The 17661-nt window shown below is 38.8% G+C and overlaps 1 protein-coding gene across 2 annotated transcripts in view; it reads left to right on the forward strand.

Annotated features, from left to right (window-relative positions):
* Positions 1-17661, forward strand: part of PRKG1 (protein kinase cGMP-dependent 1) — a gene marked incomplete at both ends in the record, with an annotated part of 850316 nt that overhangs the window by 601367 nt on the left and 231288 nt on the right. For both annotated transcript variants that reach the window (XM_083364786.1, XM_083364785.1), the window contains one exon: positions 3585-3690. In XM_083364786.1, the coding sequence (XP_083220912.1) occupies positions 3585-3690 (106 nt within the window). The remainder of the gene's footprint in view (positions 1-3584; positions 3691-17661) is intronic.

The following is a 17661-nucleotide window of genomic DNA, read 5'->3' on the forward strand; positions in this document are numbered from 1 at the left end:
GAGCCTATTCCATTTCAGACAAGTGACTGTCCAGTCCCTTCTTAAAAACCTCCAGTGATGAAGCACCCACAACTTCTGAAGGCAAACTCTTTCCCTGGTTAATTGTTCCCACTTTTAGGAAGCTTCTCCTTAATTCCAGGTTGCTTCTCTCCTTCATTAGTTTCCTTGTTTCTTTTTTCCACTGTTTCTTGACTTGCCTTCTGGTGCTTTGGAAAATAAGTTGACGCTCTACTTTGTGGTAGCCTCTCAAATACTTGGAATACTGCTGTCATATCCCCGCAAGTCCTTCTTTTCTCTAAGCTAGCCATACCCAGTTCCTGCAATCGTTCTTCATATGTTTTAGTCTCCGGGCTTTTAATCATCTTAGTCGCTCTTCTTTGTACTTTTTCCAAAGTTTCAGCATCTTTTTTGTAATGTGGTGACCAAAAGTGGATGCAAGTATTCCAGGTGTGGTCTTACTACGGTTTTATAAAATGGTAATAATGCTGATGGAAATGATTATGATAAAAATATACTGCTCAAAAAAATAAAGGGAGCACTTTTTTAAAAAAAATCCCATTTATATCCCGCCCTTCTCCGAAGACTCAGGGCGGCTTACAATCTAAGAAGCACAAATCAATGTGCTTAGCAATAGCCTTCATTCTATGTATATGCCTGCTTATTAGGGCTTTCGCCTCCCCCAGTGGCATTTTTACAAAATCAGCTTATTGCCCCCAACAATCTGGGTCCTCATTTTACCTACCTCGGAAGGATGGAAGGCTGAGTCAACCTTGAGCCTGGTGGGACTCGAACCTGCACTAATTGCAGGCAGCTGGTATTACTTAAGGAGGCATTAGCCCACTGCTCCACCAAGGCTCTTAAACAACACAATGTACTGTATTTAATAGTAGGATGTCTTATCTTGTGTTCCCTTTATTTTTTTGAGCAGTATAATATTCTTAGGAATAGTAAAGACCCTAGCCTAATTTTCCTTATTATATAAAGCATACTGGTGCATCTGATAGGTGAAAGCATGTGGAGCAGACTCCACAATTTGGTAGAAGAATTGTTTCTTCAAGAGAAAAATCAAAATTGGGCATTCTTTCCTTCTTTTCTGATTTAATGAATTGTTCGTCCCTGATTTTACGGTTGCAAACTGATATGCATTAACCTGCCCAATAAGCCCCATGAGACTCAGTGAAATCATTCTCTCTATAGGTATGCAATCGGATAGTAATACTATAATCTAATTCTGTCTATACTTATTCAAAATGAAAGTGTGTTAAATTAAATTGAACTTTGTTTGTAATATGCATGCATAGGTTTGCTGCCTAAGGTTGCAATCCTATTTTCATTTATAAAAGAAGTAATACCTTCCATTAAACATACTGATGCTTACAATGTGTTATATTTCACCAATTATATACCAACCTAGTAGTTTTTCCTTATAAGTAAATATCCCAAACTTGGAAGATTTGGATTCCCCCCCTCCCCCCACATCTTCCCTGTGTGTAGGGAGATGAATTTGAGAAAATAAGCAGCTGGAAGGGGGATTTTGGACCTCCAATCAGCATCATGAGGCCACTTTAGAGGAAATAAAAACAAGAATCAGCTGGAAACGATGCTGAAAAGTATGAAGCATAATTTAATTCTAAAATTCTTGGGTTTGCTTTGCATACATCTAAGTTTTTCAATATTTTTCTAGTATAATTCATAATCATCATAATAGTAAAGTCGGAAGGGACCTTGGAGGTCATCTAGTCCAACCCCCTGCTCAGGCAGGAAACCCTATACCATTTCAGACAAATGGCTGTCCAGTCTCTTCTTAAAAACTTCCAGTGTTGGAGCATTCACAACTTCTGGAGGCAGGTTGTTCCACTGGTTGATTGTTCTCACTGTCAGGAAATTTCTCCTTAGTTCTAGCTGGCTTCTCTCCTTGATTAGCTTCCATCCGTTGCTTCTTGTCCTGCCTTCAGATGCTTTGGAGAACAGCTTGACTCCCTCTTCTTTGGGGCAGCCCCTGAGATATTGGAAGACTGCTATCATGTCACCCCTCATCCTTCTCTTCATTAAACTAGACATACCCAATTCCAGTGTTGGAGCATGACCTCTAATCATCTTTGTTGCTCTTCTCTATACTCTTTCCAGAGTCTCAACATCTTTTTTACATTGTGGTGACCAAAACTGGATGCAGTATTCCAGGTGTGGCCTTACCAAGGCATTGTAAAGTGTTATTAATACTTCACATGATCTTGATTCTATTTCTCTGTTAATGCAGCTTAGCACTGTGTTGGCTTTTTTGGCAGCTGCAGCACACTGCTGGCTCATATTTAAGTGATTGTCCACTAGGACTCTGAGATCCCTCTTACAGTTACTACTATTGAGCAAGATACCCCCTATCCTATACCTGTACATTTGGTTTTTCTTGCCTAAATGTACAACCTTACTTTTTTCACCCTTGAATTTCATTTCATTAGGTAGCGCCCAATGTTCAAGTCTGTCCAGATCCTCCTGTATCTTAAGTCTGTCTTCTGGAGTGTTGGCTATTCCTGCCAGCTTGGTGTCGTATTATCTATTTGTGTCATAGCTCACCTGTTTTTCAAGAGTTCAAGATGACACTTTGCTCTAACAACGATGTGAGTTAGGATGTAAATGACAGAGAATGACAGGCCCAACGTCACCTCCTGCCTCACTTTCCCCAGTGCTTGACCAAGAAGCACTCCAGTCTTATAACTGATTTCAGTCATGAGGATTTTTGAATATAGTTTAATCTCTGAACAATCTTGTTTATATTCAGTGTCCCCCCATTACTGTCTTAAAACAACATTTCCGTTGCATTTAAGCAAATGATACTATTCCTAGTTTAGTCATAGGTTTCTAGAACAGTGTTTCCCAATCTTGACAATTCTAAGATGTGTAGATTTCAACTCCCAGAATTCCCCAGCGAGCATGCAGGAATTCCTGAAGTTGAAGTCCACACATCATAACATTGCTAAGGTTGGGAAACACCATTGTAAGGCGACATGGCTGGTGAAAATAAGCTGAAACTTTTCCTTTGATTTACTCCTTTCATTTATATAAAAGTATCCCACTGGAACACACATTATTTCCCATAGGTTGTGATTTAGACAATCTTGTAAGTATTTTTTTCAATGAAGGTACAAGACCACTTTGGGGGACTGCATTTTTTTTAAAAAAAAAACTAAGCCAGCATTATTTGAACACTTGAAGACATAAGAGAGTGCTTAAGGGATTAATGAGAAGTGATTGATTTTGGGCATTCATTAAGAAAATTATATTCCTATCTTTTTTTTAATGCTTGACTTCTCCAGAAAATTGCCTCCAATTTTAGAGGAATTTATTTAAATCAAATTACAGTGAGGAATTAATGAACAAGACCATAATATTAATTACCCGATATATTTTGTTTATCTTTTCTTGGTTTGAAAACCAAAAAAAGCAAAAAATAACATTCAGGTTTTCTCTTTGGTTTTGCAGTTCACAAAGTGTTTTCATTTGGTTTTGCAATTGGTTCTGCAATTCACAAAGTTTTTTCTTAAATAAAAATATGCTAATCAAAATTCCACTTGCTATTTTTTTTCCAGCTCTCGTAAATGTGAAACTTTGGGCTATTGATCGACAATGTTTCCAAACAATCATGATGAGGACTGGCCTTATCAAGCATACAGAGTACATGGAATTTTTAAAAAGGTATGGCACTAGATTATGTATTTGTCTTTTGGAAGCACACACTATATTTATTACCATACTTGGAGAATTTTGTATATATATTTTTGTCTTGTAGTTGGGGTGGGGATGGGGGTGCTTGTGAATGAGTGCTCATTTATATTCCTCATTTTTAATTTGCTCTTTTAGTTACATGAATGGCATAAGAGCTGGAAAATAGGGGGCAGTGACTGAAGATCTTAGCTTTATTACTGCTTGCCTTTTATCATAGTAGCTATTGCGCTTAAGGTTGGTAGATGAAAAATAAGTAACAGAATAAATACAGCAATCATAGAAAGAGCCATTTTTGCAGATCCACTAGGAATTTCTCTTTTAGGAAAAGATTTATTCAAGATATAGAATAATTTTGTCTCTTAAAAACATAGCGTGGCCTAATGCTTTCTAAAATAATATTTAATAATAATATATTTTAAAAGTATGTATCGGTATCTCTGAGATATAGGTATTAATTACTGTTTGCTTTGGGGATGTACAAAATGAAACTTAAATGAATTAGAAAAGAAATTGATTGATGCGTATTTTAATTTTATTAAATTTGAATTTAAGTCCCTTGAAAAGGTTTCAAGTAGTTCTGATTTCCCTAATTTATTTATTTATTTATTTGCCTTATATACCGCCCTATTCCCATAGGACTCAGGGCGGTTTACAGGGCAATTAAAACCATACAATACAAAAGTTAAAATAAATTTAAAACAATTAATTAAATTTAAGCCCAAAAGTTAAAACTTTAAAACCCAATTAAAAACCCCTCAGTCTTGGCCAGACAGCTCAAAGAGCCGAGTTTTTAGGTCCGGAGGTCGGGGGCAGTCCTAAGTTCCATAGGAAGTTGGTTCCAAAGGGCAGGCGCACCCACAGAGAAGGCCCTCTCTCTGGGAGTCACCCGCCAGCAATCCTTCACCGGCAGTACCCTAAGAAGGCCCTCCCTGTGGGAGCGCACATGACGATGGGGAGTTAATGTCGGCAGCAGGTGTTCCCTCAGATAATCTGGACCCAAGCCATTTAGGGCTTTATAGGTCATCACCAGCACCTTGAATCTCACCCGGAGGGCAACCGGAAGCCAATGCAGCTCGCGGAGAAGAGGTGTCACATGGGAGTATCAGGGAACTCCCATCACAACTTGCGCGGCTGCATTCTGCACCAGCTGAAGCCTCTGAGTGGTCCTCAAGGGCAGCCCCACGTAGAGAGCGTTGCAGTAGTCTAGCCGGGAGGTCACGAGCAAATGGGTGACTGTGCGTAGGGCATCTCGGTCCAGATAGGGTCGCAACTGGCGCACCAGGCGAACCTGGGCAAAAGCCCCCCTGGCCACGGCTCCTATATGATCTTCAAAACCGAGCCATGAATCCAGGAGGATGCCCAAGTTGCGAGCCCTATCAACGGGGGGTAACATCTCATCCCCCATCATTAACAATGGAACAAACCGGTTAACCCAAGATGCCGGTATGTACAGCCACTCAGTCTTGGCAGGATTGAGACGAAGCCTGTTTCTCCCCATCCAAACCTGGACCGCCTCCAGGCAATGGGACATCACATCGACGTCATCACTGGGTTGGTTTGGGGTGGAAACAAAAAGTTGGGTATCATCAGCATACTGATGATACCCCACCCCGAAACCACGAATGAGCTCACCCAGCAGCTTCATATAGAGGGGAGAGAGGACCGACCCCTGAGGGACTCCACAAACGAGAGACCATGGGGCGGACCTCTGCCCTCCCACCAACACCAACTGCGAACGGCCCAGGAGATAGGAGGAGAACCACTGTAAAACAGTGCCTCCCACTCCCAGCCCCCTGAGATGCTGCAGTAGGATACCATGGTCGATTGTATCAAAAGCCGCTGAGAGGTCTAATAGGAGTAGGACAGAGGAACATCTCCTGTCCCAAGCCCACCAGAGATCATTCACCAGTGCGACCAATGCTGTCTCCGTGCTGTACCCGGGCCTGAAGCCCGATTGGTATGGGTCAAGATAATCAGTTTCCTCCAGGAACAGAGGAAGCTGATGCGCCACCACACTCTCAACAACCTTCACCAAAAAGCGAAGGTTGGAGACCGGACGATAGTTGTTCAAAATCTCCGGGTCCAGAACAGGCTTCTTGAGAAGGGACCATCACCACTGCCTCCTAATGCAGTATCAAAGTGCCAGAAAGTGCCAACAGAGCCTTGGTGGAGTAGTGGGCTAATGCCTCCTTAAGTAACACCAGCTGCCTGCAATTAGTGCAGGTTCGCATCCCACCAGGCTCAAGGTTGACTCAGCCTTCCATCCTTCCGAGGTAGGTAAAATGAGGACCCAGATTGTTGGGAGTAATTAAGCTGACTTTGTAATAATGCCGCTTGGGGGTTGTGTGAAAGCCCTAATAAGCAGGCATATACATAGAATGAAGGGTACTGCTAAGTTTGTAAGCCGCCCTGAGTCTTCGGAGAAGGGCGGGATATAAATGGAATTAAAATAAATAAAAATAAATATATAATTATACAAGAATCAAATATATTAACACAAATCTCCTTTAATTAAAAGACATTAAGGCTGTAACTATAAATTCCTTCATTCAAAAAAAGAAAAAGGGTGCTACTAGAAAGCTTTAGGTAGCCAGCAGTCATTCACATTGTCTAGGTAACAGAATTCACATTGTTTTTCAGTCCTCAACTATTTCTATTACTGCATTCATTGCCGGGGGGGGGGGAGAGCAATGTTTTGAATGAAGATTTAATTCGCAGAAACCATTCCCAAATTAAGTTTAAAAAATTTGCTTAATTTTAGAATTAGGAAAATGAGAAGACATTAATAATAAATATTCAGTTTAATTTATGATTGGATAGGCATATCTTGTGCATGAAAGATTAATGACTTATATACTCTTCTGTGGAGTTGTTAGGCAACATGTTTCATTGAAATCAGTGTGCTGCACTCCGTTTTTCTGTTAAATCTAATTGATGGTATTGTATTTGAGACTGGTCTTTAATGGCATTGAGAAAAGTGGGGATATTACAGAGCACTGGTGTTACTATCAATTTCCTGCTCTTTTTTTCCCTTCAATTGTTTCTTACAGACACACAGACAAACAGACAGGCACACCATACATCTCTATCCCTTGGCTTTTGAATTGTTTTTATTCAGGAGTAATAACCATCAATACTTAGTATATAACTATAGTAGTTACTATTTCCTTAGTTCTCATTTTGTCTCGGCCTTGGTCAATGGTGGAAAAATGGAAAGAGGTGGAATGATTGAATATGCTAATTAAGTTATTATCTTGTCTCCCTATTGTGGAAGCAGCAGCTGATAATTACTTTGGTTGAGTTAGGTTTCCATCTCTCTCTGAAAGAGAAATGATGATGCCTGTGGAATCTATGCTCATTATTTAGCAAAGATCTTAAGAGGATGCTATTTTAAAGTTGTATTGTGAGATGTGCATCAAATGAGGATAAAATGAAAACAACCCCTCTTCTATTTGTACATTGTGCAAGATGAGTTAATCAATCCATCTTTTTTGGTTAAACTTCTCTTTATCAAAGGATCTATGACGTGTCACGTTTAGGGATGGATGGATCGATCTGTTTCTATCTTTTTCAGCTATGCTGACTCAGGAATTCTGGGAGTTGACGTCCATGAGTCATAAAAGAGCCAAGGTTACCTACCCCTGACCTAGACTATATCAACATTCTATCTATCTAGATCTAGTTTATTGCCGCCCCTCCCCCATCCATCCCATCACTGTGTCGGTTTTTTGATATTGCTTCAGAACAAAGAAAGAAATTTAATTTTATGGAGAAATATTAAACATGAATGTATTCAAAGAATAGCTGTTTGACTGGTATGCTGTGATATCGAAATTTAATTCTCTCTCTCTTTTCTTTCAAAGTCTGCCCGTATGAAATTATTAATTTTGGACTTAAGCTTCCTAAGGTTAATTTAATGTCATCGAAGTCACTTGTTCTTGTTATGAAAGCAAACAGTATAGGAAAAGTTGAAATATGAGCTTTTTCACATTGGCAGGGTACAGATGTTACATTCTGACCAGGGTTGAGTTGATTAGGATTGAATTCCAACTTCTAGTCTCTTCCTTCTATTTATCTGCCTTCTTCTCTTTTCTGTATTTTGTTGCCTTTATGACTTATTATTAAACATGCAACATATTTCATTGTCAATTTGTTTCATACATCTGCTTTTGCTCATAGCATGATTCATAAAACCATTTTAATTATTGTTATATAATTAATAACTTTTTTTCCTTAGAAGAAGGTAATCTATTAACTAGACCCAGAAACTGTGGCTACAATCTTCTGACGTAGAGTTATCTGTGAACAATATGGTTAAAGATATAGAGCAATGTGTGTTGTACTTCCTGACATTCATTGTTCATAATCTTGGCTTTGGCATCAATAAACAGCATATCCTGGCCTAACAGTCTTTCATATTTCCTAAGGTGTGTTTTAAGGTTATAGGAATCTTTTGTCTGTGGTTTTCGATCTACAGTACTTTTAATCTCATAAATACATTTTAAAAAGCATAGATACACATTCTATTTGTATATCACAGTACTAGAAGTAGAGTTAAAAAACAAAGTTGAAATGAAAAGATTTAGTTCCTCATGTACACAGGGAACCTTCCAAGTTAGATTTTTGAATAACAGTGCTTCAGAACAAGGAAATAAATTCAATTTTATGGAGAAATATTAAGCATGAATGTATTCAAAGGATAGCTGTTTGAGTGGATTCTATGCTGCAATATGAAAATTTAATTCTCTCTCTTTTCTTTCAAAGTTCCTCATGTACACAGGGACATTTCCAAGTCAGATTTTTGAGTAGCAATGTAAGAATTCCCCTACATAGATAATGGCCTTTATTGAAAAAAAATATCCCCCTTGAAGTGAGAACAAGTTTTATTAGAGCAATGGGGCCATTTCCTGATTCATTATCTTTTCATATTTTTTTCCAAGTGCATTGGAAATCATCTCCTATGAAGATTATTTGGGAAGCAGATTTGATCTCTAAAGAATTAAAGCAATAGCTGTGGTTCATGAAAAATGGAGTGAATATGTCGAAGTGTCAGGTTTATAGTGCTCATTTGAATGCTTTATTTTCTTGGTCAAGTGAGATGTGTGTGTGTCTATATTCACATACAAACACAATGTTCGGATATATGTTATTTTTAACATGCAGATTATTATCCAAGTTAATGAGCATTAATTAAATAAGTAAAATCATTTGAGGTCTGAATTTTTCTTAACAATTTTCTCTGAAGTATCTCTTGTAGTGCTAATGTGCCCCAAGCAAATATGGAAGTCAGCAAAAAAGTTTGTTTATTTCTTTTCTGTCACATTTAAAAAGTGAATAACTTATTTCACTCATTTACATATTGGAAGCTTTTCTTTTCTTAACAGACCCATAGCAATTTGTATACTTTAGGCCTACTTACAGGTAGGAAAGTGATTTTAAATTGTATGTTTCTTATATTCAATATTTTGATTAGCAGTGGTTCTGCTGAATCCATTCTCTCATCAAAAGGTTCTGGGACCTTTAGGCAGCTAATGCAAATAAGATTTACTGTTGAAGAATCCATGCATAGCAATAAGATTAATACCAGAAGCTAAACATAATGCAATGTGAAAATCTGTTAGATGCCGATTTAAGCAAAGAGTTTTCACCATTTAAGAAGTGGAAAATAAGTAACAGTGAAGTAAATGAACCACTTTTAGTGGTTAGCAAAATAACATGGTTAAAAACTGTGTCTAAAGTATTATGGATGATGGGGAAAAATAAGAGCGTTAAAAGAATTCCATCTGTTTTACAAACAGTATCAATGTCGGTGTATTTTTCTTATCCTTTATTTCAGGGGTGTCAAACTGCCGGCCCGTGGGCCGGATGCATCATAGCAAAACTGCACCCGCCCCATTGCTGGCAATGGCAAAAAAGTCACGATACCTTGCGACACGTCATGTGATGTTGCGAGTTTGACACCCCTGCTTTAGTTGCTTCTGACTCACTGACATCATCTCTCCAGTACTGGCTATTTAACTGTTTTGTAATTTGAAAAATTACTATTTGTAACTTCAATTGAGGGTCATCAGAGATAGAATGTAGCCAGCCTATGGCCTCTTGGCCTCTGTTTTGATTGTCTTTAAATTTTCAAAGGATCTTCTCCAATGTTTCTTTATGTGTCCAAAAATATCAAAGCTCTAGCCTCATTATTAATGCTTCCAGTAAGCAGTCTTTGTTTTCTTCAGCTGGAACTGAATGATCTGTTCTTATTGCAGATATATGCAACAATTTCCTCCACCACCACAATTCAAAGGCATACATTTTTCTTTATTCAGCCTTTCTGAAGATTCAACCTCCACGCTCCTATGTTACCTTTATTGTCACAATGCAGTGTCTCTGCACTGGAATGTTTTAGCTGTATCTAAATAGTATTTCTTCCAAATAGTAATAATGTATTTTTCTCCTCCTTCTCCTCCTCCTCACAGCCCAAAGTCTTAGGGCTCTTTCCTTCTATTTCCACACAACAACTGAGATGGGTTTAAGCTGAGAAAGATGTGAAATTTTGACTCTAGAAAGTTAGAAGTCCATTAATAACTCAACTTACCTGTTGACATAATCTTAATTGCTGGGCATTTTCCCCCAGTTTTGGCTATGCAAAGTTCCATGTTCCTGTATATCCACAGACCTGGTTAAAAACTATAAAAACAAGGAAAAAATGTTTAAAACACACATACACATAAATGCTTATCATTTGCAATTTCAACCTATGAATGACAACAGATAATTCATGGAAGTCAAATGGTTTCTTTTGTGTTCTGTAATGTACATCTGCAGGTTCATTAGAATTTTAGCAAAGTGGTAAATTGATATGTCTATTAGGATCAGCTGACTTTATACAGTAGTATTTAAAATTGAAACCACAGACTATACAAGAGATGCCACAGGTGGTAGCCAGTGATTAGCCATCTGTGGATGTGAAGGATTTTACATTTTATTAGTGCCCTTAACACATCTGATCTTGTTCAGTATTTGAAAGGCTTTGTCCTGGTGACAAGTGCTGTTACATTGCATACACCCTTGGGTACAATAGGTTATCATCTAGGTATATGTTTATTTAATAATCACATTTACACATTGCCATTATCAAAAAAAACCTGACCTTTCATGGTGGACAATATGTACTCTTGTAATAGATTATAGTAAGTAGAAGCTAGGGGACAGACAGGAAGTATACTTGAATCTGTTTATTAGGATCTCACAGATTACTATTGTTTCAGATAAATCTAAAATGAAACAATAATTCCATTAGCATATTAAGAAAAAAATCAAATTTTGTGGAGAGGAAAATGATATATTAGTATCAAGGAAAGAAGGTGTCAACATCTAAAAAAAAGCTCAAAATTGCTGCAAACAAAAGCCCATTAAGTCTGCATACTAGGGCAGACTGTTTCTTCCTATTGTTCCTTCATGCAAGCAAGAAAATACCTATTATCAGGGCTTTTTTTGTCATAGAACGCTCAGAACGGAGTTCCGGCACCTTTTTTGGATGGAACCTTGTAGGGTAGGCAAGGCAGGTTGTATGACGTGTGAGTTCTGGCGCCTTTTTCTTTTACAAAAAAAGCACTGCCTATTATTATTATTATTATTGAACATTATTGAACTATGATTGTTAGATCCTAGTTAACTTTAACAGGCGGCAGTTAAAACAAACCAAATACATAAGAGCCAGTTTGATCTAGTGGTTCAGGCACTAGGCTAGAAAATGGCAGCTCATGAGTTCAAGTGCTGCCTTAGCCATGAAAGCCAGCTGGGTGACTTTGGGCCACTCACTCTCAGAGTTGTTGTTGTGGGAAAAATAGGAGTATATACGTTGGATATTTTTGTGGTCTTTAGTTATTTATAAAATAACAGAGTAAGAGAATAACAGAGTTGGAAGGGACCTTGGAGGTCTTCTACTCCAACCTCCTGTTCAAGCAGGAAATCCCATACCATTTCAGACAAATGGTTGTCCAATCTCTTCTTCTTTTTTTATTAAAAAGTTTTACAATACATTTTTCAATACAAAAAAACCCCTCCTCCCCCTCCCCTCTCCCCAACCCCCCCTACCCTCCCCTCTCCCCTCCCCGACTTCCCAGAGCTGAATACAGGGTATAATAATACAAACAAGCATAATCTAAAATATGCTAACAACAATAATAAAACATTAAATTCTATCACACTTTAACTCTCCATAGTCAAAATATTAATAAAATAACTACTAACTAATTATACGTCATAAAAATCCGCTACTTATTCAAATGCTAAATGATACTTTTTAGTCCCATATTTATTCTGAATATATTCAATCCATCTTCTCCATTCCACAATGTATCTCTGTTGCGATTGATCTTTCAAATATGCTGAAATCTTTGCCATTTCCGCCAAGTTAGAAACTTTCAAAGTCCACTCTTTTATAGTCGGCAGTTCTTCCTTCTTCCAATATTGTGCTACTAAAAGTCTTGCTGCCGTAATTAAATTCAACATCAACTTTGTATCTATAACAGTAGTATCTGTAACAATACCCAATAAAAACAAATGCGGAGATAGATATTTTCTTAAATATCTTTTGCATATTCCACCAAATTTTAATCCAAAAAGCTTTAACCTTTTTACAAGTCCACCATATATGAAAATATGTTGCATCCTCACAGCCACATCTCCAACATTTGGGCTGGCAGTTCGGATACATACTTGCTAATTTTTTAGGGTCTACCACCTATAAAACATTTTATAAAAATTCTCTCTTAAATTTTGGGCCTGTGTAAATTTTACATTTCTAACCCAAAACTTTTCCCAAGTGTCCATTGTTATAACTTCTTGAAAATTCTAGGCCCACTTTATCATACAATCTTTAACAAGTTCCATTTCTGAATCAATTTCTATCAATGCATTATATATCCTTTTTATATGTGCTTGACCTTGATCTCTAATTTGTTTTACCAAATTTTCATCAATCATCGAGAAACCACCTTTCTGGTCCTCTTTCCATCTTGCCTGTAATTGCCCATGTTGAAACCAAGTTTGTACAATCTTTTCTTCTTTTAAAATATTATATGGCTTTAATTGCCATACATTCCTTTCTAAACTTAAGATTTCCTTATATGTAGTCTCATCATGTTTAAATCCCACATTTGTATTTTCTATTGCATGTTTAGGTATTGCCCAAATTGGTATCTTATAATTTAACTTATGTCTATACTTTTTTCCAAACTCGCAACAGAGCATACCTTAAAATATGTATCTTAAACACATTATCCACCTTCTTATCATACAATAAATATGCATGCCAACCAAATAACAAATCAGGAGTCCAATCTCTTCTTAAAGACCTCCAGTCTTGGAGCACCCCCAACTTCTGGAGGCAAGTCATTTCACTGATTAATTGTTCTGCCAGGAAATTTCTCCTTAGTTCTAGTTTGGTTCTCTCCATGATTAGTTTCCATCTGTTACTTCTTGTCCTGCCTCCCTGGCTAGCCTATATGTGGAATAGTGCCTGCCTTTTATTTTTAGAAATTGTTCCTTCTTTCCTCCTCTTCTCCATTCCTTTCCTTTGCTTTCCCAGATGTTTTCAAGCACATATGCCTTTCAACCCCCTTCCTACATTCTCTCCTAACTAGCACAGGTGCTTTCTTTTTTCATTTTTATTGCACTATTCGTGCTCTGATGCTACAATGATCAAGGCAAAAGGAGCAGATTGCTCTTTCATTTTTCATGCTTTTAAGGTAAAGGTAAAGGTTCCCCCGCACATGTGTGCTAGTCGTTTCCGACTCTAGGGGCCGGTGCTCATCTCCGTTTCAAAGCCGAAGAGCCAGCGCTTGTCCGAGGACGTCTCCGTGGTCATGTGGCCGGCATGACTAGACACCAAAGGCACACGGAACGCTGTTACCTTCCCACCGTAGTGGTCCCTATTTTTCTACTTGCATTTTTACATGCTTTCGAACTGCTAGGTTGGCAGAAGCTGGGACGAGTAACAGGCGCTCACTCTGTTACGCAGCACTCGGGATTCGACCCGCCAAACTGCCGACCTTCTGATCGACAAGCTCAGCGTCCTAACCCACTGAGCCACTGCGTCCCTTTCATGCTTTTATTGCTTTGTTTAAGAAGAGGAAAAAAGAGGAAAATGCATAAAAATAGCTAAAAATGCAATAACATGATGGAGAAATGTTTATATGAGTGCTTCTCATACATATATAAATGTATATGTATGAAATATTTTTAAGAGTTCAGTGAAAGATAACTATATTCATTGTAATTATCCATGCATAATCCGTGTGTTTAGATAACTCATTTGTAGGTGCAATTAACATCATGTTTTCAATTCGCTGCATAATTGGGCCATACATATGCCTTTCCAATTTTTTGAAGAACCAATCTCTTGGCTATAGTAAGTGCCTGGAAAAACCATTTCTACTGTCCAGTTGTCAATTTCCATACAGTAGGGTATAGGGTTCAAGAGATTGCATGCATCCAAAAACATTATACCTTGTTTCAAAGTCAAATGGATGTACAATATGTCCTTATTCATGAAGGGTCCATGACCATTTTTTTTACAAAAGGTAAAATATACATATAAAACAATCATGTAAAACTAAAATGAAATAGAACTTATACAGAGAAGTGTGAAGCAATAAGGCAAGTACCAGTTGATTTTTACAAGCTATGGTTATTGTTAAAACTTAAAAAAAAATCTTGTTGGAAATAGCTGAACTTTGATTTCCTAGGAATAAAATCTAACCATCTGCTCAAAGGAACAATAACGGTTTTAATTATTGGTGCTTTGAGTTCTGTCAGAATAACAGAGTTGAAAGAGAGTTTGGTGGTCTTCTAGACCAGTGGTGGCGAACCTATGGCACGCGTGCCAGAGGCAGCACTCAGAACCCTCTCTGTTGGCACCCGTGCCGCCGCCATCATGAAAACATGATGTTAATTGCATCAGGCCACCACAACTGCCCGGAGCAGGAGCCCTGCCCAGCACAAAGGAGGCGAAGCGGACGACTAGCAAGCTCGATTAGAGGTGGTAGAGCAGAAGTCACCAACCACTGTCGATTGGCCAACTGGAAGAAAAGGGAAGGAGAAGCATTTTACATGCATGTGTGCATGCACGAGGCCATGAGCATGCACATGCTGCAAATGCGGCAGGGCTAGTGCCTGCATGATACTCACTCACCCTGCCTCATTCTTGCAAGGTGCAGCACCTTCTATCTGCACCCTGCAGTGCCACGGCGGCCATATTTGCGCCTTGCAGCAGGTTGACCCATTTTTGCGACCCTGGTTTTTGCCTGCCAGAGGCGGCACTCAGAGGCACCTCCCTGCCCTCCCCCAAGGGCACCACAATGCTGATGCACCCCTGGCACTTTGCAATAAATAAGTGGGTTTTGGGTTGCGGTTTGGGCACTCGGTCTCTAAAAGGTTCGCCATTACTGTTCTAGACCAATCCCTTGCTCAAGCAGGAGGCCCTATACCAGGGGCGTCAAACTGCCAGCCAGCGGGTTGTTTGCATCATGCAGAGGCCACTCCCACCCTAGCTCCGGCAATGCAGAAAAAGTCATGATACATCACAACATGTCATGTGACATGGTGAGTTTGACACCGTGCCCTATACCATTTCTGACAAATGGTTGTCCATTCTTTTCTCAAAAACTTCCAGTGTTGAAGAATACCCAACTTCTGGAGGCAAGTCATTCCAACAGGAAATTTCTCCTTAGTTCTAGATTGGTTCTCCTTGATTAGTTTCCATCTATTGTTTCTTGTCCTGTTTTCAGGTACTTTGGAGAATAAACTGACCCCCTCATCTTTGTGTCAGCTCATTAGATATTGGAACACTGCTATCATGTCAGCTCTAGTTCTTCTCTTCATTAAACCAGACATACTCAATTCCTCTCAATTCCTGGCAAATAAATGGGGAAGAAATGGAGGTAGTGACAGATTTTATTTTCCTGGGCTCCAAGATCACCACAGATGGGGACTGCAGCCAAGAAATTAAAAGATGCTTGCTCCTGGGGAGGAAAGCTATGGCAAATCTAGACAGCATACTAAAAAGCAGGGACATCACCCTGCCAACAAAAGTGCAAATAGTCAAGGCCATGGTTTTCCCAGTTGCAATGTATGGCTGTGAAAGTTGGTCCATAGGAAAGGCTGAGCGCCAAATAATTGAGGCCTTTGAACTATGGTGCTGGAGAAGAGTCCTGTGAGTCCCTTGGACTGCAAGGCAATCAAACCGGTCAGTCCTAGAGGAGATCAACCCTGACTGCTCTTTAGAAGGCCAGATCCTGAAGCTGAAACTCAAATACTTTGGCCACTTAATGAGAAGGAAGGACTCACTGGAGAAGGACCTAATGCTGGGAAAGATTGAGGACAATAGAAGAACGGGACGACAGAGAATGAGGTGGCTGGATGGAGTCACTGAAGCAGTAGGCGTGAGCTTAAATGGACTCTAGAAGATGGTAGAGGACAGGAAGGCCTGGAGGAACGTTGTCCATGGGGTTGCGATGGGTCAGACACGACTTCGCAACTAACAACAACAACTCAATTCCTGCAACCATTCTTCATATATTTTAGCTTCCAGTCCCCTAATCATCTTTGTTTATCTTATCTGCACATTTTCTAGAGCCTCAGTGTCTTTTTTATATTGTGGCAATCAAAACTGGATGCAATATTCCAAGTGTAGTCTTCCCAAGGCATTTTAAAGTGGTATTAACACTTCACTTGATTCTATCCCTCTGTTAATGCAGCCTAGGACTGCCTTGGCTTTTTTGGCAGCTGCTGCACACTGCTGGTTCATATTTAAGTGATTGTCCACTCCAAGATCCCTCTGGCAGTTACTACTAAAATAATAAAACTGGGATACAAATAAATAATGAAAATAAATAAATGATGCTGGAATTGCGATTATTTCAGAAGGGAAAGCCTTTGATCTCCTTTTGCTTGTGAAAAGCTTTTCAAGCTTATATAGCCCTATTCTTAGGACAACATACAGCTTGTTATTGGGTCAGTAGGTGGAAAATTGGGATGCTACAGAAACTATATATCTTCCATATATCCTTCTTCCCAGTTAAAGCAACAGTTAAAACACATTTCGTCTCCTTTCCCCACTGAAAGAAGTTGTAGGGCTAAAAGGGCTTCATTTAAAAACCTCTTTGCCTGTAAGAACAAAAAGAACACTAATTCTTTAGTTTCAATTCTGTATTTCTGTATTGGTCTTTTTCAAACTTAGGAAGTTTTGAAGCTTTACTTTGTTTAGGCTGTTTTCCACTTCCATGACTTTTAAAAAGCTGATGAAAAATATCCAGGAATAAATGATGATTATGAAACCGAAACATCTTTCAAGACAGAATTCTCATAACGCCAGTAGTGCTTTCTGTGATCTTTCACAGAAGCAACCTACTTTGGAAGAAAGAATAATTAGGTAGTGTAGGTGACCATAAAACGAACAGATGAAAGACTACAAAGCTTTTCTGACAATAAATTGACCCAATTAGGCAGCAATTTTCTGCAAATCATATTGGTTGGCTGTGTCTTCAGATGTCAGAATAGCTGTCCCAAACTATAAACGTGAAAGATGGATTCAATTTTCTTGATTCCAAGTTTTACTCTTAAGTTTTCTACTTCTTTGTATGAAAACTATTTAATGACATTTTATTTGATGTTGGTGTCCAAATTATTTGCTGTGATTTTCAAACTAATATCCTCTATTTTTCTTTCAGATCATATTGCATGTACACAATTTAGTCTTTCCCACTTTGGACATGAAAATATCTATGTCAATCTCCTGTATATATCTTGTTATTAGTTGTAAAGTCGTGTCCGACCCATCGCGACCCCATGGACAACGTTCCTCCAGGCCTTCCTGTCCTCTACCATCTTCTGGAGTCCATTTAGGCTCACGTCTACTGCTTCAGTGACTTCATCCAGCCACCTCAT

This window comes from Vipera ursinii (genome assembly GCF_947247035.1).
Source record: "Vipera ursinii genome assembly, chromosome: 5".
Classification (NCBI taxonomy): Eukaryota; Metazoa; Chordata; class Lepidosauria; order Squamata; family Viperidae; genus Vipera; species Vipera ursinii.